Genomic DNA, 24,133 nt, shown 5'->3' with positions numbered 1-24,133 from the left:
TGACATCTTTTATTAGATTTATTCCTCAGTACTTCATATTTTCTGTTGTTACTATAAAAGTTATTTTTAAATTACATTTATCTATTACTGGTAGAAAGGATTGCAATTTATTTTACATACTGATCTAATATTAAGTAACCTGCTAAATTATTTATTCTATAAGACCATAGATTTTGTTGAGTTTCTATAAGACAATCATATGATTTACAAAACAGAAGTTTTAGTTCCTTGTCTTTCTGTGCTGCCTAGGATGCTGGTAAAATGCTGAAAGTGACAACAGCAGTCTAATTTTAGTCTCATTCATGATTTTAAAGGGAATACTTGTCATGCAGGGTGTCATGTGGGGTGTCAGCTCCCGCTCCCCACACAAGAACGCAGGATATGGTGAGGCCAAAAAGGAACACCCACGGAGCCATAGATAGGGGAGTCATACCACTATATTCTCGCTGGCGGCTGGGTTGGAGATACAGGGAGCAAACATCCGCCAGTACCCCAACAAGGGGTCTTCCTGCACCCCAGTCTCTCTGGCGACTGGGCAAGACACACAGAGGAAGTAGTAGCCACACGATGAGCAACCTGCCATCCACTTTTCTACCTGCCTGCCAACCAACCAACCAACGCAGCCACGGCAGTTATATCAGTGACTAATTGGCTAACTGGTTACATCTGATGGCCAACCACTCACAGCTGATGGCCGTCTATTACCCAAGCCAGCACCTTTCCACAAGAGGCCAAGAGCCTGGAAACTGCTCTCTGGGACTCTGTCCCCACAATACTTCAAATATTTCACCATTAAACGTGGTATTTGTTGTGGGTTTTGGTTTGGTACATTTTTTTTTTAACAAGTTATAAGGGTCCTGCTGTTTCTAGTTAAGAGTTTTACTTATCTTGAGTTTTAAATTTAATTTAAAATTTCCACATCTACTGTGATGTGTTTTTTCCCCCTTTTTAATCTGTTAATGCCATGAATAAAATTAGATTTTCTAATGTTAAGCCAGCCGTTCATGCCTGGCTTGACCATGAATGAAAGGCTGGCTTAACATTAACTCAATTTGACCATGATGTTTTAGCTTTGTGGGGGCAGAGCCCCAGAAAGCAGTTTACAGGCTCTCGGCCTCACATGGAGGGGTGCTGGCTCGGGTAGTAGATGGCCATCAGCTGTGACTGATTGGTCGTCAGCTGTAGCCATTGAGCCATTAGCCACTAATATAACTGCTGCGGCTACGGAGGAGAGTGAGGGAGAGAAGAGAGAAAGAATGGGGCTAGCAAGAAGATGGCGGCTGGGCTGGCAAGTGTGGATGGCGGTTTGCGGACAGTGTGGATCCAGCCTCCAGTGAGAGTATAGTGCCGCCAGAGAGAATATACTGGTATGACTCCCCTACCTATGGCTCCGTGGGTGTTCCTTTTTGGCCTCACCATATCCTGCGTTCTTGGATGGGGAGCGGGACCAGAGACCCCGCAGGCCTCCCCGCACGACAGCTTTGTTATGAATCACAGGATTCAGATTGCTAACATTTTCTTTAGGATTTTACATTTATGTTCATATATAGCAGGGGTGTCCAAACTTTTTTCAGCGTTTTTCAGCAAGGGCCATATGCGGTAAAATACACGAACAGCCGGGCCACTCACTCGAGGTGAAGTACGTATTGCCTCACCTGGTTTATTTAAGTAAACTAAATATATTTTTGGAATTTGCTGCGGGCCAATTAAAAATGGATTGCGGGCCGCAGTTGGCCCGCGGGCTGCAGTTTGGACACCCCTGATATATAGGATTAGCCCATAATTGTCCTTTCTTGTCTTATCCCTGTATGTATGTGGGGACTAAGCCCCAGAAAGCAGTTTCCAGGCTCTCGGCCTCACATAGACAGGTGCTGGCTCAGGTAGTAAATGGCCATCAACTGTGATGGGATGGCCATCAGCTGTGGCTAGTTGGCCGTCAGCTGTAACCAGTGAGCCATTGGCCACTAATATAACTGCTGTGGCTATGCTAGCAGAGAGAGAGGAAGAATGGGGGCTAGCAAGAAGATGGTGGCTGAGCCTGCAAGCGGAGCAATGAGGGTTGAGAATTGTGTGGCTCCTGTTTCCTGTGTCTCCAACCCAGCCTCCAGCGAGAATATAGTGGTATGACTCCCCTACCTATGGCTCCGTGCGTGTTCCTTTTTGGCCTCACCATATCCTGCGTTATGTGGGGAGCGGGACCAGAGACCCCTCAGGTCGCCCGGCACGACAAATGGCGCAGCGAGCAGGGTCTCCCGCATGACACTGTGTTACCAAGGCTATACCAGCTTTATAAAACAGGTGGGGAGTGGTCCCTTTTTTCTATTCATTGAAGAGTTTAAGCTTGAGATTAATAATTCCTTGAATGTTTGGTAGACTCATCTGTAAATCTACTGGGCCTAGTGTTTTCTTTATGGGAAGGTTTAACACTGCAATTTCAATGTCTTAAGGAGTTATAGATCTATTTATTTCTTCTGGAGTCAATTTGGCATAAAGTAAGAAGTCAATAAAGAATACAAGACTGGCTTAAATAGATTTTCCAGTTTGAACTTCCTGGCTCGTGTAGGCAGTATGACTCTGAATTCTAAACCTGCATGAAGATTGGCCTGTGGTTATGCATTTTCAGGGGATTTTTTCCTTCTCTCCAGCACCAGATGTCAGGACAGATAAGTTTCCTAAATTTCTTGTCTCCTTTAGTGAGGCAGCTTTTGTTTTATTTTTTAAATAGTTGGCTCTTTTTTTTTTTTTTTTAATTTATTGGGGTGACAATTGTTAGTAAAATTACATAGATTTCAGGTGTACAATTCTGTGTTACATCATCTATAAATCCCATTGTGTGTTCACCACCCAGAGTCAATTCTCCTTCTATCATCATATATTTGATCCCCCTAACCCTCATCTCCCACCCCCCAATAGTTGGCTCTTTCATTGAGGTGGTGGATCTTTAGAGATCTGAGTTCTATGGGAAGTTCTCTCTTCCAGTTCCTTACCTGGCTCAAGCCAGGTCTTGTCTCTGGCACCTTAAATATCACATTTAAAGCCCAAGGCTCTAGATGTCTAGACACCAGAAATAACTCGTAGAACTTCAGCTTCAATATATACTTATTATTCTATAGATTTGTGCTCCCACATTTTTCATTTCTGAAAATTTTATTTTCTTGAGAGAGCTGTAATATGACCAAAAGGAGTTTTCAATCTTGCATCCAGAATGTTCCAGTGTTTTTAGCTGGCATGTTTTTAGAATAGATAGTGTGTTATAATACCTGAAATGGAAGTGTCTAGTCCTCCTTTAAACTAAAAACAAGATTTGGGAGAAGTTTTGAGATTCCTCTAGAAGACTGAAGGATTGGTGCTTATGGATGGACTAGGGCTTTCCAGGAATAACCTTCCAATCAAACACTGCCCAGTTGAACTTTCTGTGATGATGGAAAGGATTCACATCTGTGCTGTTCATTACGGTAGCCACTAACCGTATGGCTATCAGGCACTTGAAACATGGCTCTATGACTGAGGAACTGAATTTTTAATCTTATCTAATTAATTTATATGTAAATAGCTACATGTGGATAGTGGCTGTTGGACTTGACAGTGTAGAGACTTCTGGTATTTCCAAACAAGCTGAACTGAAAAAAACCATCAGCAGACAAAGGCCTCTGAAGCCAAGCGAAGATCTACAGCGCTGCTGAAGATCAAGGTCCTTTGCACTCTGCCATCTGGTATTCTAATAGGCCCTCTGGTGGCCGAAGCTTCCTATGAGCTCATCCTTCCTTTGAGCCAGGGCTTCTTAGGACTAGAATTCCGACCTTATGGGCCTTTTAGTCAGACTTATAACTGCGGTGATGAATTCGCCACTAATGAATAAATTTCTCTACAATTTCATTTTGTCTCTCTCCTTTGCTCACTACATTCTAGCTGTAAGGGCCATTCCTGTTTCTAAAAAATGTCAAACTCATTACTGCTTTAGGGTCTTTAGCATCTGTCATCTACTCTGCCTGAAATATATTCCTGGCTCTTTCTTTTTATCACTCAAGTCTTAGCTCAGTGTCATCTCCTGAAAGGCCATCCATGACCACCTTATCTAAAGTCCTCCCTATGCCCAGGCTTTATTGCATTGTCCTGTTTTATTCTATAAATAGAACAGTAATCATTACCTAAAATTATATTTGTTTACCTTATGTCCATTTGAATATGAATTCTATGAAAGTAGAGGTCTCTTCTGTCTTATTCAGGACTGACAGTGTCTGGCATATAAAAAATGGAGGCCTAGAGAGGATAAGTGAGGTCCCCAAATTTGCACAGCTAATGTTGGGGCCAGACTTCATGGCTCTTTTGGTTAAAACGTAGCTACTCAGCTCAAATTCTCTTTCCAGTTTCAAGAAAGAAAAAAACATGGTGGGAAGGCATAGAAAGAGAAAGGAAAGAGAAAGAAAAGAAAGAGGGGGAAGAAAGGAAGGAAAGGGAAGGAAGGGAAAGAGGGAAGAAGAAAGAGCATGCACACCTAGAAATTTTCGTAAGATCAGGGCTTTGTAGTTTTGAGCAGCTTTTTGCTATTGCATTTTACCCCGGGACATTTTGTTCTAGTGTTGCACACAGTTTATAACCTCCTACTGTATATTCCCAGAAGGAAACTTGTGAACAAGCAGCAGATGTTTCTGGTTGAGGATAATTATTCCAGATCCTAAGCTTCCCCTACCAATGCCCTTTGCTTCATAAAACAATTAGCCTTTTATCCCACTCATAAATTGACATATAGTACACTTCATAATTTACTGGCTGACTGAAAATTGCAAAAGCCCACTCACTATTTTGTTTGAAAAAACTCAAAACTGACATTGATGAAAATAAAACTTTTGACTAAAATTTGTTGTCTGGAATCGTGACAGAATTTGTATCTGTCAAATAACACCAATGAAAAAGGGACTAGCTGGAAATAATGGACACAAAAAAAAACCGTGAAAGGGCATACATTCTAAGTAAACATTTTATATGCCATCCTCCAAGCCCCCACCCGCCGCCAAAAAAAAAAAGCAAAAAAAAAAAAAAAAAACTCTGACAGATGAATCATATTCGTGCTGTAAATCACATCCCTGGATCACATAACAAACTAGGTAGAGGAGACAGAAGTCCTTAGCCCTGAAGAAATGCAGCAGGTGATGGAAATGTGTTTCTGCCCCTGTTCAATCACCTTTCTTTATAGCAAGAAGTACCGAATCTATAAAGAAAAGAGCTGGGCCAGCCCGGTGGCTCAGGTGGTTGGAGCGCCTTGCTCCTATTGCCAAGGTCGTAGGCTCAATTCCCACGTGGGCCAGTGAGCTGCGCTCTCCCTGGAGCCCAGCTGCCACGAACAACAGGAGGTTGGCCGTGGGCTACTGAGTGCTGCTACTGAGTGCTGCTACTGAGTGCTGCTACTGAGTGCTGCTACTGAGTGCTGCCACGGGCTACTGAGTGCTGCCGTGAACGGCCAGCAGCCGTGAGCCAGCAGGAGTGCAAGGCTCAGAATACCAGCACGGGCCAGGGAGCTGTGTCCTACACAACTTGACTGAGAAACAACAGGCATGAGCCAGAGTGGGGTGGAAAGACCTGAACGTCGTGAAAATTCTGTAAACTGTAAATGGGTGACAAACAGAAATGGTTTAAGCGGTCCCTTTTTAAAAAATTGACCAAGAGCTAAAATCAATGTTGGCATAATTCATGTTAAAATGTCCATATTCAAACAAGGTGTCAAAGCCTTCAGAGTCTAGCCCCGGCATCTGGGGTGCCCTCCCATCCGCAGCACAGCTAGCCCGCCTGTTTAGGGGCTCGTGGCTTTCTTTTCTCTTCCCTCAACGCTGGTCTCAAATCTGGCCCACCCGCACAACCGGACTCTGGCTGTAACTTGGGTGGAAAACGCTCATCGAGGCTGGTCGCAGGGGGTCAGCGCCCTGAGGCTTAAGCGCTGAGCACGCCGGGAGTTGTAGTAGCAGCGCGTCGCGCAGGTGGGCTGGGCGTGTCCGGGGTCTGCGCAGGCGCACACTCTCGCGGGCAACATGGCGGACGCGGCCCCACCGCCGGGCAAGAGAAAGCGAGAGCAGGACGCCGCGGAGGTGGAAGCAGCCGGCACAGAGGACAAGGAAACCAAGGAAGCTGGCATTGGGAATGGCACCTCTGCCTCTGTGCGCTTTCCTTTCTCCGGCTTTAGAGTGAAAAAAGTGCTAAGGGAGTCGGCGCGGGACAAGATCCTGTTCCTACACGGGAAGGTACCACTGGCGGCCCTGGGCGGGGACGGGGGTTTGTGACCAGTCACCGCCGAGAGGCGGATCTTGTGAGCGCTCGGCCGGCAAGTACCAATCGCATTCCTGGGGGGTGGCGGGAACAGCGCGCCTCTGGAATGCTTGGTGGCAGAAGGCGTGGAAGAGACACGGTCACCCGTGGAATTAGGGAAATTAACATACGCACGGCTGATTTTCCTAATTCCTCCTTTGCTAAAAATAACTACTAACACTTGTAGAGTGTATTGCATATTAAAAAGCAGGGGTTAAATTCTCCAAGCCGTTCATTTATTCGACCTGTAAAGGTGCTAGAAACCCAGTAAATGTTGCGGGACCGTCTTGCGCATACGTGCCCCTGGGAACGACAAGAGACTAGGAGATATCCCTGCTGTATAGGATTTCAGCCCCGACAGAGGAGACAGTTTATTAAATTGGTGATTCAGTTCCACACACCATGCACAGACAGGCCATCATTGAGCTAGGTACTGGGGATATAGAGATGAAAGTTACCATCCCTGACCTTCGGGAGTGCAGAGTACCTCCCGGTAGACAGATACACATAGCTGGCTCTAATACCATGTGCTCGGTTCTCTCGCAGGGACTGAGAAGAGACTGGAGACCATCCTGGGAATTAGATGGTCAGGTATTAAGGTTCCCCAGAATGCCTAGCAGGAGCTCGCATTTTGGGAGGATCGTGGGACCTGGGTCTCAGCTTCCATACTTCTCTCTGTGTCTCTTGTTTTATTTACAAGGCTCTGCAGCCCGACCTGTCTTCAGTCTGCAGCTCCTGCTGAAGATTTTAGCCATGAGACCTTCACACTAGGAGTTAGTTGAGATAGCCAGATACACTAACTGTACCTATGACCGTGGGCAAGTCACTTAATCTCTCTAGACCTCCGTTTCTTCATCTGTAAAATGGGGAGAATTTGTCAGAGCCTCTTGTGAGCCTAAAATGGAAGACAGCGGAGAAGCTTTGCATCTTTTAGAAAGATGTGAGCACTGCCATAAGCTTTTGGGTTAAAGAGATGTCTCCTCTGGGAGGAGAAACATGAGTGCTATTGGCTAGACTTGCCCAGAGGGAAACTGCAGGGAAGGAAATCCCATATGTTGGGAATTCCGAGGCCCCGGGAGCTTCTGCCTCTGTTCTCCAGACCTCACCTGTGGCTCTACCCCTGGGCCCACTGATGGTGTTTCTGCCTACAGGTGAATGAGGCCTCTGGGGACGGGAATGGAGAGGATGCTGTGGTGATCCTGGAGAAGACGCCATTTCAGGTGGAACAGGTGGCTCAGCTCCTGATGGGAAGCCCTGAGCTCCAGTTGCAGTTCTCCAATGATATCTACAGCACCTATCACATGTTCCCTCCAAGGCAACTGAGTGGTGAGCAAGTGGTGGCTGAAGTGGCTGCATGTGAAAAGGGTGGGATGGTGGGAAATTAGGGGGTGTGGAGGCTGCTCTCCATAGTCCGACTTGCATATTCTAGTGCAGGAGTTCTCAATGGAAGGAAGAGGGGATTTTGCCCCCAAGAAACATTTGGCAATCTCAGAAGACAATTTTTGGTTGTCAGAATTTGGGGGGTGGGGTTGCTGCTGGTACCTGGAAGGTAGAGGCTAGGGATGCTGCTAAATATCCTATAAAATACACCTGAGCCCCCACAACAAATGTCACTAGTGCTGAGGTTGAGAAACTGCTCTGGTGTCGTATGTTGTGAGGAGGGAATGTGATTTCATGGGAGAGAACAGGTTCATCTACTAACTGAGTAATAATACGTACTAAACCCTTACTGTTGTGCTAGCCACCGTTCTGAGTAGTCCACATATATTATCATATTTTATCTTCAAAATAGCCTTGTGGTAGGAGTTCACAGGTGAGGCAACAGATTTCTGAAAGGTTAGATAGCTTGGCTAAGGTCACACAGCCAGTAGGGGACAGAAACACTGAACTTCAGTAGATGAGAACTTGCTCAGCAGTCTGCTCTGCAGGAGAGTGCTAGGTGCTACAAAGGTCACTACCCTGAAGGAACTCCCTTGCTGGTAGGGGAGACAATGGGATTGCTGTGGACGGACTTGAGAAGGGCAGGAACTTGTAGGTTAAAAGGCAGAGATTTTTTTTTTTTTAAAGATTTTATTGGGGAAGGGGAACAGGACTTTATTGGGGAACAGTGTGTACTTCCAGGCCTGTTTTTTCCAAGTCAAGTTGTTGTCCTTTCAATCTTAGTTGTGGAGGGTGCCATTCAGCTTCAAGTTGTTGTCCTTTCAGTCTTAGTTGTGGAGGGCGCAGCTCAGCTCCAGCTCCAGTTGCTGTTGCTAGTTGCAGGGGGCACAGCCCACCATCCCTTGCGGGACTCGAGGGACTGAACTGGCAACCTTGTGGTTGAGAGGACGTGCTCCAACCAACTGAGCCATCTGGGAGGCAGCTCAGCTCAAGGTGCCATGTTCAATTTTAGTTGCAGGGGGCACTGCCCACCATCCCTTGCGGGACTCGAGGGACTGAACTGGCAACTTTGTGGTTGAGAGCCCACTGGCCCATGTGGGAATCGAACCGGCAGCCTTCGGAGTTAGGAGCATGGAGCTCTAACCGCCTGAGCCACCGGGCCTGCCCCAGAGATTTGTTTTTGATTACAAGTATTTTTTAATTTAGTAAAAAAGAGTAAGAAGAGGAATATTCCATGCTAAAAGCCAGGCATGATGTGAGCTTTTCCCTTTAGATGCTTAGATTTAGTAGGCAGCTTTGTTGGAAGTGTGAGGGAGACTGGTTGACCTTGAAGGTTCCTTCCAACCAGGAAATTCTGGGGTCTGCACAGATCCTTCTGTCTATTTGCCCTACCCTCAGGCATTTACGGATATCCTGCCCCAGCCTTTCTTACAGATTTAGTCTTTTCCATAACCCCAAGAAAGGGTGCTATTGTTGTCCTTTGGAAATTTGTGTAAATACTTGATATGAGACAAGCAAACCTTTCACGGTTGCAAGCAAAACAGCCTGGTCCTCTATTAAAGAGAACCAGATTGATTGGTTCAAGCTGACAGAAATGGACAGCTGTATTTACTTTCTCAGGCATTGACATTTAAGCAAATGTATACTTCAACATGGGATGGCAGAAGCGTGACAGAAGGCACTGTAGCCAAATAGCACTTGGGGCAGCCCCCAGACGACAGACTGGGGCCAGTATTCTGCTGCCACTCCTTTCCCTCGCCTCCCCCCATCCGTCTATCCACCCGCCCCATCCTCAGCCAAAATTCAGAAAGTTCTGCTCCACAGAGCAACCCTGTAGAATTCAGAGCCTTTCCTTTTCCTTTTATTTTTCCAGTGCTTCTGTGGTATTGCACACAAGTGGTCGTGGCCCCTCCCTGTCTTTCTGTTTGTCATTTTTTTCTAAGATAAGTACTGAAAGAGCCAGTCGGTTATCAGCTCACCACAGGTCCTCTTTCCCATTCAGAACCCCAAATATCTGTCTCCCTTGTCCGTTTTTTGTCTACATTTTCCTACAGTACAACCTACTCTCATGTGGGTGCCTCAGATGTTAGCTCGTCTTGTCCAGAGCTGTCTTCGTAGCATAAAGTCAAACATGCATACATTGCGGTATACTTTTATTTCACCTACCCAAATGAGGCATGGTGATTTGGAAGTCATAACAGTTTGCTTCAGAGTTCCATCCTCATCTCTCTCTTGTTTAGCTATACACGCTATCCCTGGATGAGCTTCTAGAGCAGGGGTTGGCAAACTGTTTCTAGAAAGGACCGGAGAGTAAATGCTTTAAGGTATATGAGCCACAAATAATCTCGGTCAGAGAGTGCTCCTTTTTTTAACAACCCCTTTAAAAATGAAAATAGCACTCTTAGCTTGCAGGGTATGTAAAAACAGCTCATGGGCCAGATTTGACCTTCTGGCCAGTTTATCAACCCCTGATTCAGGTTTCTTCCCACTCAAAGTGTGGTCTGTGGTATCGCCTGGCAGCTTGTTGGACATGCAGAATCTCAGGCCCCACCCTAGACCTCAGAATCAGAATCTGCATTTTAGCAAAATCCCCCGTCGAGTCATGCACATTAAACTTTGAGAGGCACTGGGCTTTAAACACCACCTGTGTGTGGTTGATGCCCATGTTTGTTTCTTCATCCCTGACCTTTCCAAGAACTCCAGGCTCATATGGAAATACACGCCTCCTGCACACCTCCGTTTGGCAGTCTCTTAGGTAAAATGTGAGACTCAGAGGCGCTAATGTATTTAAAAGTACTTAAACATATTAAATAGTAGTTGCATTGTTATTCTGATGTGCTGGGCCCTCTGCTGGCTACTGGAGCTTCAGAGATGAGTAAGACACCATCTGTGCCCTCACAGTCTTGTTATAAAAAGAGCGAAGTCAACTCAACAGGGTTTGGTCACTGCCTGGATGTGGGGAACAGAGGTCATTGAAAGTTGGACCCATGTCAGACCCATATAAAGTCCTCAATAAATGACTGCTGAAAAAATAAAGTCACAGGCTGACCCGCTGTATTTTTTCCTGTGGGCCAAGCATGTCACAGCCACGAGGTGGCAGCATTGCCAAAGTATTGTGTGGCCGGCTCCTTTGCCTTCAGAGCCTTTTCAGCCCTGCCTCTCCAATCTCAGTCTCAGAGTCACCAACTCTTAAAACTGCCTGAAGAGGCCTGGAAGCCTGGTTCCTACCGCCTCGGCCCTGTGAGCCCCCTGCACAGTTGCCCCTTGAGTTTTTCTGCTGTTTCCGGCTGTTTCTCCAGACCTCCTTCCCAGAATACTTGCCTGGGGGAGCCTCCCCCTACCCATTTCTGAGCTGGCAGCTCTCCTGATTTCTTTTGGTATTTCGCTGGTCGTTGGCAAATTTCTTCTTCTAGCCTAGAGGTTTTGCAGTCTTCTCATTTATCCTCCCGAAATCTCAGCTGACCATGAGAGACTGTGCCCCACGTCACTGACATAATAGAGCATGGGCAGCAGAGTTAGACATGCTTCCGTCCTGTCCCAGCTCTAACACTTACCTAGTGGTCGTGCTGTTTGAGGTTTAGTGTAGTGCAGGGGTTCAGAGCAAGCTTCTGGGCTGGAATCCTGGCTTTGCCATTTCTTAACTGTGAGGACATGGGACGTTTCTGTATTCATTTAACAAAGACGAAGTGCAGGCTGTGTGCCAGGTGCTGGGCTGCATGCTAGGTATGTACCAGGAGTACATCAGATCGTATCTCTGTCTCTGGAGTTGTAGTGGGAAGGCAGGGAGCCAGCCAGAAAACAAAGGTCTCAGTGACCCTGAACAAGAGAGGGACTGCGTGGTCTGGACATCCAGGAGGGCCCTCTGTGGAGATGACACCCAAGCCGGGGATGGAAAAGAACCAGCTGTTCAAAGAGCTGGTGAGGGGTCGAGGAGAATGTTCTGGGCGGAGGGAGTAGCATGCGTTCTGAGGGAGGAAAGAGGAACGGAAAGGAAGCTGTCGTGTTGGGAGCTTGGAGGGCCAGTTGGTGTCTGTGGTATGTGGTACAGATGAATCTGGGAAAGTAACATCAGTTAATTTCTTATTAAATTAGGTGAGAAACTGAATGTACCTTAGGACAGTTATGAAATAAATGAGATAAGAAAGATGACACAATGTTTTAGCCTCTGCCCACGGTGAGAAATACACTTTACATTGTGACCCAGTACCTGTGACTAAATGCACATAGATGTAAGGGAAACAAACGGTTCACAAAACAATCCTACTTTTACTTTGTGGGATACTCTCTGGTCTTCTAACTTAATTCCAGTCGTGTTTCCTTTTTTCTGATGCTGGTTTTAATCTCCTAAATTAATTTCATCCCACTGTCGTGGGTTATGCCCCTTTGAGAGAAGTTTGCGTAGGACACTTAGCCCCGCGGCCGGCGTACAGTGTGTGTTCCATACGTGTGAGTCATTTCCTATTCTTGTTTTCTAACTTTAAAAGTATATGAGCCTTCAGTGGAGCCATATATGTAACATGGGAAAATGCCTGCCCCTGACTACGGGCAGGTTTCCTCTCTTGCCCCTGCGGCCATGCGGTCAGTGTGAGGCCTGGGGGGCCAGACAGCGGGCACCTTACTGCTGCTTGTTGCCATCAGGCGGGGCATAGCCTGGGTCACCTCCTGCTGCTGCCCCGGCTCTCACGCTCTCACTCCTGTGGCCTATCAATGGGGCCCTTTCATTGAGATCTCTGTTCCTTCTTACCTGGGAAGAAGGGGGAGATACTAGGGAGAGGGGTGTGACTCAGAAATCCAGACTGCGTCTAAAAAGGCCAATTGTTTTCCCGCTGTCGAGCAGGGGTGTGGAATCTCAGGTTCAGTGGAGGAGAAGGCGTCTGTGTGAGTGAGGCCAGGGCAGGGGGCGGAGGGATCCTGGGAATCACATCATCTTTTGGTTGCAGAGAACTCCCAGTACTTTAGCTACAGGTAGGGTTTTCCTCCCTGTGCTCTTTGCAGAGGCGACACCCACACCTCTGAGTTTAGAGTGAGGACTTATTTGGGAGGAGCAATTTAAAAGACTAGCCATTCCCGTAAAGAGTTTCCCTGGCAGCCTTGTTCATGATAGAAAAAACTAGAAACAATCTGGGTATCACCTCACACTAGAATAGATAAATATGTTGAGGTGGTTTCCTACACTGGTGTTGCTTCTTTATTGCAGTGAAAATGAATGAACTACAAGAAAAGCAAGACACAAAATACAATGTGTGATTCCAGAGAAAGCTGAAAAAAAGCAGAACTGAGCAATACACTGCTTAGGGTACGTACATACATGACGAAGCCAGGAAGACAAAAAAGACACGATTAACACCTTATTCAGCGGTGTGGTTATCCCTGGTGGGGCGGGGCAGAGAGGACATCAGAAATCCTGGTAATGTTCTGTTTCTTGGACTGCGTGCTCCATGCGTGCATGTTCTTTTATTTTAGGTATTTTAGTTATTTCTCACCGTGAGCAGTACGTATTTTGTATTATATACATACGCATATGTACATGTATATACTTATGTATGTATATGTGTATACACATATGTATATGTGTACACGCACACACTTTGTTTACATGTACAATACATTTCCCAATTAAAAGTTGAGAAAAATTGGGGGTGGCCAGTTAGCTCAGTTGGTTAGAGCGTGATGCTCGTAACACCAGGGTTGCCGGTTCGATTCCCGCATGGGCCCGTGTGAGCTGCGCCCTCCACAACTAGATTGAAACAACTACTTAACTTGGAGCTGATGGGTCCTGGAAAAACACACTTAAAATAAATAAAAGTTAAAAAAAAAAGAAGTTCAGAAAAATTGGCAGGACTTTAGGAGAACTAAGACTGTTTCCCCACTAAATTATAGGGCTCCGCCCACATTCTCAAATTTGGTTTCTAGTCACTGTTGCTGAAAGTACAAGTATTTGATTTAGGCCTCCTTCCTCTGGGTTTTGGATATTAGCAGACTTTTGTTTCAGCACCCTACCTTTTCTCTGGGGCAGAGGAGTGGTGGGCCTGCCCCTCTCTCTCCAGGGACGAGGGAGTCGTGCTGTGCTAGAGCGCATTGCAGGAGGCTGCCAGCCCTGGCAGGACAGGGCAGTGTGGGGAGCTCCTCCAGCAACTGGACGAGAAGGCCCAGTACCAGGCTCTGTGGGCCCTGCTCTGGCACAGGCTGGCACAAGCCTCTCACCCCATCCCTGGGGTGTCCTCTGCAGCCCTCCCCTGGCAGCTGAGCCGAAGGACAAGAGTTCTCTGAACAGTGACCAACAGGGAAAACCTTGCCAGACAGGTCACAGCCGGAGTGGGTGTTGAAGAGTGCCATCATCATCTAACACGAGAAACTCCCCAGGCGCAGTCAGCATGGGACACCAGGGCATGTCCCAGAATTGCTCTGAGACTCCGTGTGTCTCCGAATGAAGAGTGAGAAGTCAGATAGCTGGCTATCCTGCCTCAGGGCGCTTCTGTGTCCTGTGAGATCGCAGAATCATAGTATCCCAGGTTGGAGAGGAACCTAGAGGTTCTTTAGGACTGTGGTTCTTACCTAGCATTAGCCATCAGAACTGCTAAGGAGCTTTCTTGAACACAGAATCTGGGCCTACTCAGTAAGAGTCTCTGAGTTAGGGCATTTGTCAAAATCAAATAAGTAGCACCCAGAGGGCTTATATGGGCAGGGACAGGCTCTGCGGCCACTCTGCCCCACTCTGGTCTGCTTTCTTTCCTATTATTGTTGTTGGTATTTCTTGTTTTGAAAAAAGAAGTAAGCCTTTATTTCCTTATTTTAACAAATCTGGCTGTGCTACACAAGCAGTTACTATGTGTATCAAGAAAATCTCTGGGGTAGAGCTGCCGGTGGTTTCCTCCACACTGAAGAATATGCGTATGCAACTCTGTCTTAATTTATCAGATTTTGACATCAAGTCCCCACAGTAGAGGTTGAAAGGTTCAGCTCCTTTATGCCTCGTTTCATTGTGCTTCACTTTACTGTGCTTTGCAGATAACTAAGTTTTTTACAAATTGAAGGTAAGACCCTCCACCAGAAGAAAGATTACAGCTCGCTGAGGGCTCAGATGATGGTTAGCATTACTTTTAGCAATACAGTATGTTTTAGTTAAAGTATGACATTGTTTTTTTCGATATAATGCTGTTGCACTTAAAGACTACCATAGAGTGTAAACATAACTTTTATATGCACTGGGAAGCCAAGATATTTGTGTGACATGCTTTATTGTGATACTCACTTTATTGCCATGGTCCAGACTGACTTCGTAGCATCTCAGAGGTGTGCTTGTACTTCCTTCACCCTCCTTCCCTTCTCCTTCCAGTTTTTGATGTTTATATTATTATTTTTAGAGTTTTTTTTTTTTTTTTTTTTTTTAATTGCCTTTGGAGTCCTAAATAACTGAAATCTGCGTTAGGTCTTATCATTCTGTCAGGTGAGAATCGCAGTGCCTCCAGCCTTTCCTTCTGCTGTCCTTTGCTGTCTCCCAACTTACCTGTCAGCTGTATTGCATTTCACTCTGTCATGGTCTGTTCTGTTGTCTGACTATAATGAAGTCTTGTATGCTGTGTCTGTGAGGTGACTCTGGATTGACAACAGTAAAGAGTGCCGACGTTGTTATGGCCATATTAATGTGTGCTGTACCCTCAGGCAGAGAGCTAGGGCCACGGGTTCTCCACCTGTCCCGTGTGGGACTCCATGCCTCTTGGAGGAGAAGGAATCTGACATCTAGGTCACATAGATTCTCTTTTCCTTATAGTCCAACAGTTCCTCCAAATCATGCTGCTTTTTCGTTTTTTCATACTTGAATCATTATTTTATCCGCTTTTATTTTTTCACAAAGTTTATACTTATCTCTTTTTTTTTTCTTTTTTTTTTTTTAGATTGTGGTTAAAAGAATACTGTGCTTTTACTCTGCTTTTGAAATTACCAGCCACTTAGTTGGGTAATTCATTACATGAAACGCCTCCCTTCCTTTTCCTTTTCCTTTCCTCAGTGTCTCCTGCTGCTCCAGCCTGGACAGTTGCTTCTTTAGGCATGCTCGCTGCCTTTCTTTCATGTTCTGCTCTCTTGTTTAGCTGAAGTACATTCGTAACTGCTTCTTCAGAAAGAATACATGAGAGGTAAACTTTAAATCTTTTATTTTGCCCTCACTTTTGATCGATGGTTTGACTGAATACAGAATTTAAATTTATTTTCCTTCAAAACATTAAAGGCATTGATTTGTTGACTTCTGGCATCCATTGTCGCTAATAAAATATCTGATGCTAGTTTGATTCTCATTTCTTTATAGCTAACAATTTTTTTATAGTTTTTGCTTTGTTACTGTCCTTTTCTAGAAGCTTATAGTATATTCTGTTTATTGTTGGTGTACTGAAATTTTGTAAGGTATCTAAGTTGGATTTTATTTTTTATTGGGCTGGGTACTTTGAGGTCCTTTTGATTTAAAATCTTATGTCATTCTTCCTCTCTGTACATTTTTTCTATTATTTCTTTGATAATTTCCTTCCCTCCTTTTCTTTTATTTCTGGAAATCCTTTAGTTGTTAGACTTCCTTGGTTGATTCTGTGTGCTTCTTCTATTCTCACTTTTACCATCTATATCTTTCTACAACCTGGTAGGTTGTCTTAACTTTGTTTTCCAGACCTTATAGTGAAGGTTTTAATTTGGCAATCATATTTTTAATTTTCTTCCCTCTGGTTCTCTGATTATTTCATTTTTCGTAGCATCTTGCTCTTGCTTTACAGAAGCCAAATTGGATTTACTTTCTCTGACACACTAATTAGAATTGTTTTAAGAATTATCTCCTGACCCTTACGTGATCTCGTTTCCTTTGGGCTCTGGTTCTGGTTGTTTATTTTGGTCATTCTTTTTTTAGGCTGCTGGTTTTCCCTGAAGTCTGGTGAATATTAGCTCATTTGTATTTAGAAGAACCAGCCTGATATGGGTTCCGTCCACTATCCGTTGGTAGGTCAGTGTCCACAGCAGGCCGCTCTCCTGGATCGGTAGCTGCTCCAGAGCTTTTGGGTGGGGAGTGGGGCTTGTTGGCTGGCTGGCCTTGCCTAGGTGTGCAGTATGGCTGGCACTGGGGAGGCACCAGTGCCCACTCTGGAGCCCTCGTGCTCTCTCGTCCACTATAGCTCGTGGGTCATATTTGGCCCACTTTTTTTTGTATGGCCTGCGAGTTAAGAGTGGTTTTCACGTTTTTACAGTGTTGTTGAAAAAAAAAAGAAAAGAAAACTAAGAAGAATATGAAAAAGAGCTTGTATGTGGCCTACAATACCTAAAATATTTCCTATCAAACTTTTATGGAAAAGTTTGCCGACCCCTGCTCTCGTCCATGGTTCCATATCTTTGGAGGGAGCCTTCCTCCTCTCACCTGGCGTAAGGAGCCTGCCCCGGAGGCGGGGGTGGCAGTGGGTGGAGCCAAGTGGTGCAGCTGGCCCTTAGACAGCCCTGTAGTTGATCCCAACTTCCAGCTTCATTTCCCTTCCTGTCCTCTGTACCTGTTTGTTCAGAGCCCAGATCCTCTCCTGGGTTCCCGTGGCGAGGCTGGCAGTCACCTCCACGTAGCTCGTCACACGCTCCGGGCTGCAGCTTCCTTCCCTATTGTCTCCTCCATTCTCACGCTGCTCCATTCCGCGTCCTAACTTTGGGAAATGAATTGCAATCTCTCTCTCTCTGCTGCCTCCCCACTCTTGTTCCCCTCGCTGTTACAGGTTTGTTCCCTTTTGTACTTCACTGCTGCCATGGCATTGGGTTTTGAAATGGTCTGAGAGCCACCATTAATATAAAATAGCAGTTGGGGGCCTTCCACGTAAGCCTAGCTATGCTGCGTGGGGGCTCTGTAGCTGTAAGTAGCTTAGACCATGGAGAAGTTACCCCACTGAGGCCACTCCCACACAGAGCTGATGTTAGCGAGCCAAGACAGACAGCTCAGTTTCTCCCGTGTTCATGCTTAGTGGGTGGGCGTACACTGGGCATGGCCGGATCTGTAAGGTTGTAAACCCTGTGTCCCTTTCACTTAGCATTTCTACTTCCAGGTATCTGACCGAGACAGTTACTCACACACATGCCCAAAGAAGTGCTAGAATGTTCAGTGCAGCATCATTTGTGATAGGAAAAAATAAAAACAAAAACAACCTAAGTGACCCCTGTTGGCGGCAGGGTGCAGGGGGGCAGTTAACAAGGCATGCTGCGTGCATCGCCTGGGCTAATGTGCAGTTATTACAAAGAAGGAAGAAGGTCTGTATGGACTGTCACGGGAGATCTCTGAGGTCACAGATAACGCATAAAAGATCGTCCCACTTGTGTTTAAAAAAAATATGTAGGTATATTCATGCTTACGCAAACTCATTAAAAAAAAGACTGGAATAACGAACATGCAACTGTCGTCAGTGTTTACCTCAATGAAAAGGATTGGAATTATTTGAGAATATATTCATGTGACACGTGGATAGATAGATTTTTTTCAGGATGTTAACCTCCTCACCAAACAAACAAAAGAAGCAGATCAAAATATTAGCCTGGATGGGGGCCCCTGGCTGCTTCCTTACTTCACAGCCTGAATAACCCTCATCATTTGGAGCTTGTCAGTTCATTGACAAGCACTGCATACCCCCAAGACACATGGACCCCAAACTCTGATGATTCATGCCTACTTACGGAGACACACCTGTGACATGCTAACGAAATCCACTTTGCCATGGCAGGGTGGCCGCTGGGACCTGGTGGGTTGGAGTGTGCAGAGGTGGCTGCTCCCACACCTGAGACATGGCCTCCTTGGATGGGCTGGACTTGGTGGTGGGAGGGCGGGAGGTAGAAGGGTGGTCCCTGTGAGGGCAACAGTGTGGACAGAGCTATGAAGTCGGCACCTGGCATTCCTGGGCTTTGTTAATGGGACGGCAAAAAGGTGAGTGAGCCCACAGGAGTCTCTCTTTACTCCTTTAGTTTTATCAACTGAAGCCACTTAAAGATAGCAGGTTTCAGTCTCCTTTTCTCCTGGGGTGCTTCAGAGCTTCTGACACCAGTGAGCCAGAGCCCCCTCTGGTCTTGGAAGGACAGTGGAATAAGAACAAGCAGAAGTTTCAAGATGGAAAGGTTTCCTACCACCTAGGTAAAATTCTTGACCCAGAATCTGAGCTCTGCCTTTTTCTTGACTGTCTGATTGGCCCATACGCCTTTCCCTGCCACCTCACCTCAGAGCCCTTGTGTGCTGCTTCCTCTGTGCCCCCATCTTCTCCCTTCACCACCTGAGAGCACAGCCCCTCTGTTCAATTCTCCTTTTAGATTCAGGGCTTCCATGAGGCGGGGAGAAGTCATTGCAGTCAGAGCCTATTTAGAAATGAATAGATCCCGAGTTACTGAGTTGTAGCCACCACCACAAGCCTAGTGTTCTCTCTCTCTCTCTCAGATGGGGCAAGGTCCCAAGACTCTGTGGCAATCTCAAGGCTCGAGTCAGCAGAAAAGTCAGCTTACGCAGAACCAGTGGGCGAAGGCAGATTGCCCACAGGATGGCTGGTTCCATGTCACTGCTTGGCTCTGGCTGAGCGCAGCCTGGCTGGTGTCCACTCCTGATCCGTCCTTCTGAGTGAGTAGTAACCTAGGCTTCCGGGAGTCCTGGCCTCCTCTCAGGGGATGCGTCCTGTGCCTTTAGCCTTCTGTCCCTGTCCCACCACACACACACTGGCAGTGTCCGCTGACGTTGCCCTAAAACGTGGGACCTGTGCTCCTTTCAGAGTGAATTAAGGAAATACCTTTAGACAGAATGTTGAGAGAGGCTATATTTTTGAATTTTTGAGTGTTCAGTCTAATAGCTCTTATAGTCTGGTCTGCTCAACCCGAGTAGTTTTCTTCCTCCCTGTGGGGAGTAGGATTCTTACAGCTTTAAGGCCAAGACCGCCAGTCAGCAGCTCCATTATCTCAGTAGATATCAGCCCTTGAGCCTTCTGTTCAAATGGAAAGCCCCGCAGCCACACTACAGCAGCATTTCCTGTTCCTAAAGGACCACTTCCTATATGGTGTACGAAGGCTACCCCAACCACTGCCAGGGCTGCATTCAGTTACCAGATTTGCTGGTGGGCATACCCCTGTCATACCCCTTCCTCTCCCTCTTGGGCTTCAGAGGACTGAGGAGAGGGGGGAAGGAGCCGGTCAGATCCAGGGTCTTGCTAAAATCAGCATCTGCCTCTCCTCTGTCTCTGAGAGCATCTCTGTGCTTTTGTTGAGACAGGTAATTAGCGGTTTGAGGTTTGCTGTGGAGTGGTTGAAGCTTCCAGTAGGATCCTGACCACACCCCTCAGCCCTGTTTATCCTCTCTCTGGAGGTCTTCTCAGGCCTCGAGTTCTCCCAGCATCCTTGCAGGGAGGGACAGGGAACACCCCTCCCCAGCCTGTGACTGGAGCGTGGCTGCCTCCTCTCCCGCTTCTGGCCTGTTCTCTCTGGTCACCAGAGGCCAGGCGGAGAGGAGTGTCACCTAGCCAGGAGAAAGCCCCAAGAGGAGGAAAGGAAAGGCCGCCTGAGAGACTTTCTACCAGCCTCTCCCTTGCCAGCCCTCTCTAGGGGTCCTTTGATGGAGTGCCCCCCCTCCCCCCCAGTCTGGGTCATCTAGCTTGTCACCTGGGTGGCTCTGCTTGGCTCTTGTGGAGGGGAGATGGGGGGTGGGCTTGACACTCAGATCCAGCTTTGCTGTTGCCTCTGCCCTGTTCTCTTGGGCCTGCACATCTGGGTCAAGTAAGTGGAGACTGGCTCATCATAGCAAAGGGAGAGCAAAAGCCACAGAGTGAGCCATGGAAATGACCTCATCGTGTGGAAGCCATCAGCAAGGGCTGGAAAGCAGTCATGTTTGAACATGTGTATGGGAAGGAGAGCAGACTGTCTGTGGTTTGCATTTTCATGTTTCATGTGCAACAGCATTTTCCTGGGGATTTGGCTAAGCCAGCTTTGGCAGAGAGCAAGCGAGACAGCTGCTCGTTCCTTTGCATAGCCCTGCCTCCCACCTCTGAAAGCAGCTGAGCTTTTGTGTTCAGGTGGTGAACAGGAGGTGGCTTCATTCACTGGGGAAAGCCTTTCATGAGACTTTCAGGGTCTTGATGGGCAGGACAGAGCTGTCCTAGCAGGGGCACGCCAGCCGGCTCGTCTGAGCTGCGGAGAGAAGGAACGTGTGTGTGCAGGGCCGCTGTTCATCTGAGATGCATTGTGTGACCGTTCCTGCTGCCAACACATCCCTGCAGATAAAGAGCTCTGGCCCCAAGCCCCACGGGCTGCAATACCTCCACAAACCCCCTCTTCTAGAACGCCCACCCCTCACCCCAGTCCTCCTTCTTCACCATCCAGCACTGTCATATTTGGTGAGGGTGGGGGGCTGGTACCACACACATAAGCTGTAACAGCCATTGTTCCCTGTTGTGAGCAGAGTTGTCTTCAGTCCCTCTGCTCCCCACCAGAGCCTGTTCTAGCCCAGCATTTGGCGGCAGTGCACCCCGTTGACACTGCTCCTCAGACAGCCGTCCGAGCTGAGGGAGGGGGCCCCGACTTCCCTGCATTCCCCAGGAGGCACTGCAGCGAGCATTGGGGAATCGCTGTTGTTAGTCTCTGCACGCTCCGACTACTCCCAGACCTCCCAGTCTGCGGCCCCAGTCGCTCTGGCACCTCATTATGCCCTTTGGTTTTGCTGACAGTGGTTTATGTGTCTCTGGAGAGGGTGGGACTCATCACGTTTCGCCTATCTGAGAGGATTGCTTTTTGGAGAACACGACCGCAGCATCGTGTCTTAGGAAAAGGCCTAAAAAAGGATGGCCTGTGGCCTTGGCAAAACAGTGTTGCGTAGAGGAGCCATACTGCTTGGGTTCAAATCTCAGCTCTACCATTGTGTTGGGCAAATTAACCTCTCTGGGGCTTGGTTTTAAGGGGTGGCTTGTTTTTCTGTTTTTAATATCTTTGTTACATAAGTGACCCATATTGGTTTCAGAAAATGTAATATTCCCCAAAAAGCGAATTAAAAATTACAGTACATATAAGTCCACTGCCCGTACATAGCCTCTCGACATCTTGGACTGTGTCCTGAATTTCAGAGTTTTCCTATGTGTGCTTATGTGTGGTTGTGCATGCACACACTTAAAAATAATATACGTTCTGTTCTATAGACTGTATTGGGAGGGACACGTTGTGAGTATGTATGTGTCAGGTGCTGTTTTAGGCACTGCACACACAGTGTATAAAACAAAGTCTCTGCTCTCAAGGAGTTATGTCCGGTTGGAGGAGATGGACCATAAATAACAAATAGGTCAAGAGGCAGTAAACAGCTAAGAAGAAATATAGAGCATTATATCAGGTCTGACAATTAAGTTCGCGAAGTTGCCACCAAGCACTTACATTGGCAGCACTGTACAAACAGCTCGGTGAGGTTTCATAACCTTGGTACATCAGTGTCTCACAGCTGTGTTCGTGTCGACTTGTGGTGGTGTATTGCTGAGTGGCGTTCATTATTGCGTGTTTTTGTGTGCCGTTTCAAGAATGTCTGAGCTTGAATTAGAGCAACAAACAAACATTAAATTTCTTGTTAAACTTGGCAACAGTGGAAGTGAAATCAGGGACATGGTAGTCCAAATTTATGGAGATAATGCCGTGAAGAAAACGGCAGTGTACAGATGGATTAAACGTTTTTCTGAGGGGAGAGAACGCGTTACTGATGAAGAGAGGTCAGGGCAGCCAGTAACGAGCAGAACTGACGAAATTGCAAAAATTAGTTGAACTGTGCGTCAAAATCGTTGGCTGACTGTGAGAAGCATAGCAGACCAAGTAAACATCAATAGAAAATAGTTAGGAAAATCTTAACTGAAAATCTTGGTATGAGAAAGGTGTGTGTAAAAATGGTCCCAAAGGTGCTCCCAGGGAACAAAAGCAAAGGAGAGTAAAAGTTTGCCAAAACCTTTTGGAGAGGCAAGATGATGTTTTGGGCAGTGTTATCACTGGTGATGAAACATGGGTGTACCAATATGACCCTGAAGCAGAGTCAAAGTACACAATGGAAGTCAGCCAATTCTCCACGATCAAAAAAGTTCCGTCCAAATCAAGAGTCAAAACAATGTTGCTAACCTTTTTTGATACCAGAGGGATTATTCATTATGAATTTGTACCAACTGGACAAACAGTTAACCAAGTGTACTATTTGGAAGTGCTGAAAAGGCTGCATGAAAAAGTTAGATGACCTGAACTTTTTGCCAACAATTCATGGCTCTTGCATCACGACAAGGCACCAGCTCACATGCCACTGTCTGTGAGGGAGTTTTTAGCCAGTAAACAAATAACTATTTACACCCTCGCTACTCACCTGATCTGGCCCCCAATGACTTCTTTCTTTACCCAAAAATAAAGGAAACAATGAAAGGAAGGCATTTTGATGACGTTCAGGACATCAAGGGTAAAATACAAAAACAGCTCTGATGTCCATTCCAGAAAAAGAATTCCAACATTGCTTTGAAGGGTGGACTAGGTTCTGGCATCAGTGCATAGCTTCCCAAGGGGAGTACTTCGAAGGTGCACAGTGATATTCAGCAATGAGATATGGAGCACTTTTTCTAGGATGAGTTCGCGAGCTTAATTGTCAGACCTCTTAAGAGAGAAGGGCAGCGACATGGGTTTCCAGTTAAAAGGGGGCAGTTTGTCCACCTGCTTCCTTTAAAACCCTCACTAAAAATGACGTTAAATTAAAAATTAATCCATAAATTCTAGAGGGAGGGAGAGGATACTAAGATAGAAAGCAAAGGGCGGGGGAGTACCTGATCTAGCAGATCTGAGAGACTGAAACCTGAGCCTGCAGAGGGGAAAGCTGGGCAGCAGTCACTTAACTCCCCTAACTGTTTCTTCCAGAGATTAGCCTCTGAAGAGGTTAAAACAGAGGGTCTAGAGATTCTAGGTACAGTTGAGGTTGGGTTGTAGTGCTGTGATGTAGGACGGTTAAGTGCAAGTTTACATACTGAATGTTGAGATGACCCCTGCCCTTCCATCCAGCTACTTCTTCTCACTTGGATTGCTGTCAGCCAGACTTAGATATCAATACCTCCATGTATGAAATGGGAAGAGTTGTCTGTGGCGAATCTGGCCAACCCAAGAGAAAAGACTTAAACTCTTGGGGGTTCTCAGGCAAAGGACTAGCCTGATCATCCTGAAATAAAGCCCCGGGTGAACTCATCTGTGTCCGCAGAGCTGCCCGTCAGCTCTTTAGTGCTGTCCTTTCAGTATGAGTAAGTGGGCAGGCAAGGATGACCGAGCTCTTGAGTAAAGTTGAAAAACAAAGGACAAGAAAAAAAAAGGAAGGTAGAGAAAGAAACTTGGAGGAAACAGAAACTTCAGGGAGAAGAAATTTTCAGAAACTATCGTTAATCTCAGAGAAATTATGATCTATTGAATGCATAAGAACAAGATGCTATCAATAAGGAATCTT

At 46.5% G+C, this 24,133-nt stretch overlaps 1 protein-coding gene and 1 long non-coding RNA gene across 8 annotated transcripts in view; both read left to right on the top strand.

Annotated features, from left to right (window-relative positions):
• Window positions 1-5,989: 5,989 nt before the first annotated feature.
• DCPS (decapping enzyme, scavenger) overlaps window positions 5,990-24,133 on the top strand; it is a 41,193-nt gene continuing 23,049 nt past the window's right edge. For 4 of the 7 annotated variants that reach the window (XM_019710479.3, XM_074321216.2, XM_019710475.3 and 1 more), the window contains exons 1-2: window positions 5,993-6,233; window positions 7,449-7,623. In XM_019710479.3, the coding sequence (XP_019566038.3) occupies window positions 6,024-6,233; window positions 7,449-7,623 (385 nt within the window). In that variant the 5' untranslated portion in view covers window positions 5,993-6,023. Of the gene's footprint in view, window positions 6,234-7,448; window positions 7,624-24,133 lie in introns of all 7 variants that reach the window. The other 3 variants (XM_088800842.1, XM_088800841.1, XM_088800840.1) reach the window with 2 other exon arrangements.
• Window positions 12,923-19,240, top strand: LOC148757282 (uncharacterized). The gene is made up of 5 exons (XR_016022357.1): window positions 12,923-15,812; window positions 16,568-16,656; window positions 16,902-17,073; window positions 18,640-18,805; window positions 19,103-19,240. It is a non-coding gene; the product is annotated as an uncharacterized LOC148757282 (long non-coding RNA).

Source organism: Rhinolophus sinicus, chromosome 9 (assembly GCF_057876585.1).
Source record: "Rhinolophus sinicus isolate RSI-liver-muscle chromosome 9, RSI-T2T, whole genome shotgun sequence".
Lineage (NCBI taxonomy): Eukaryota > Metazoa > Chordata > Mammalia > Chiroptera > Rhinolophidae > Rhinolophus > Rhinolophus sinicus.
The sequence above is the reverse complement of the archived record's forward strand: the minus strand, read 5'-3'. Positions and strand labels throughout refer to the sequence as shown.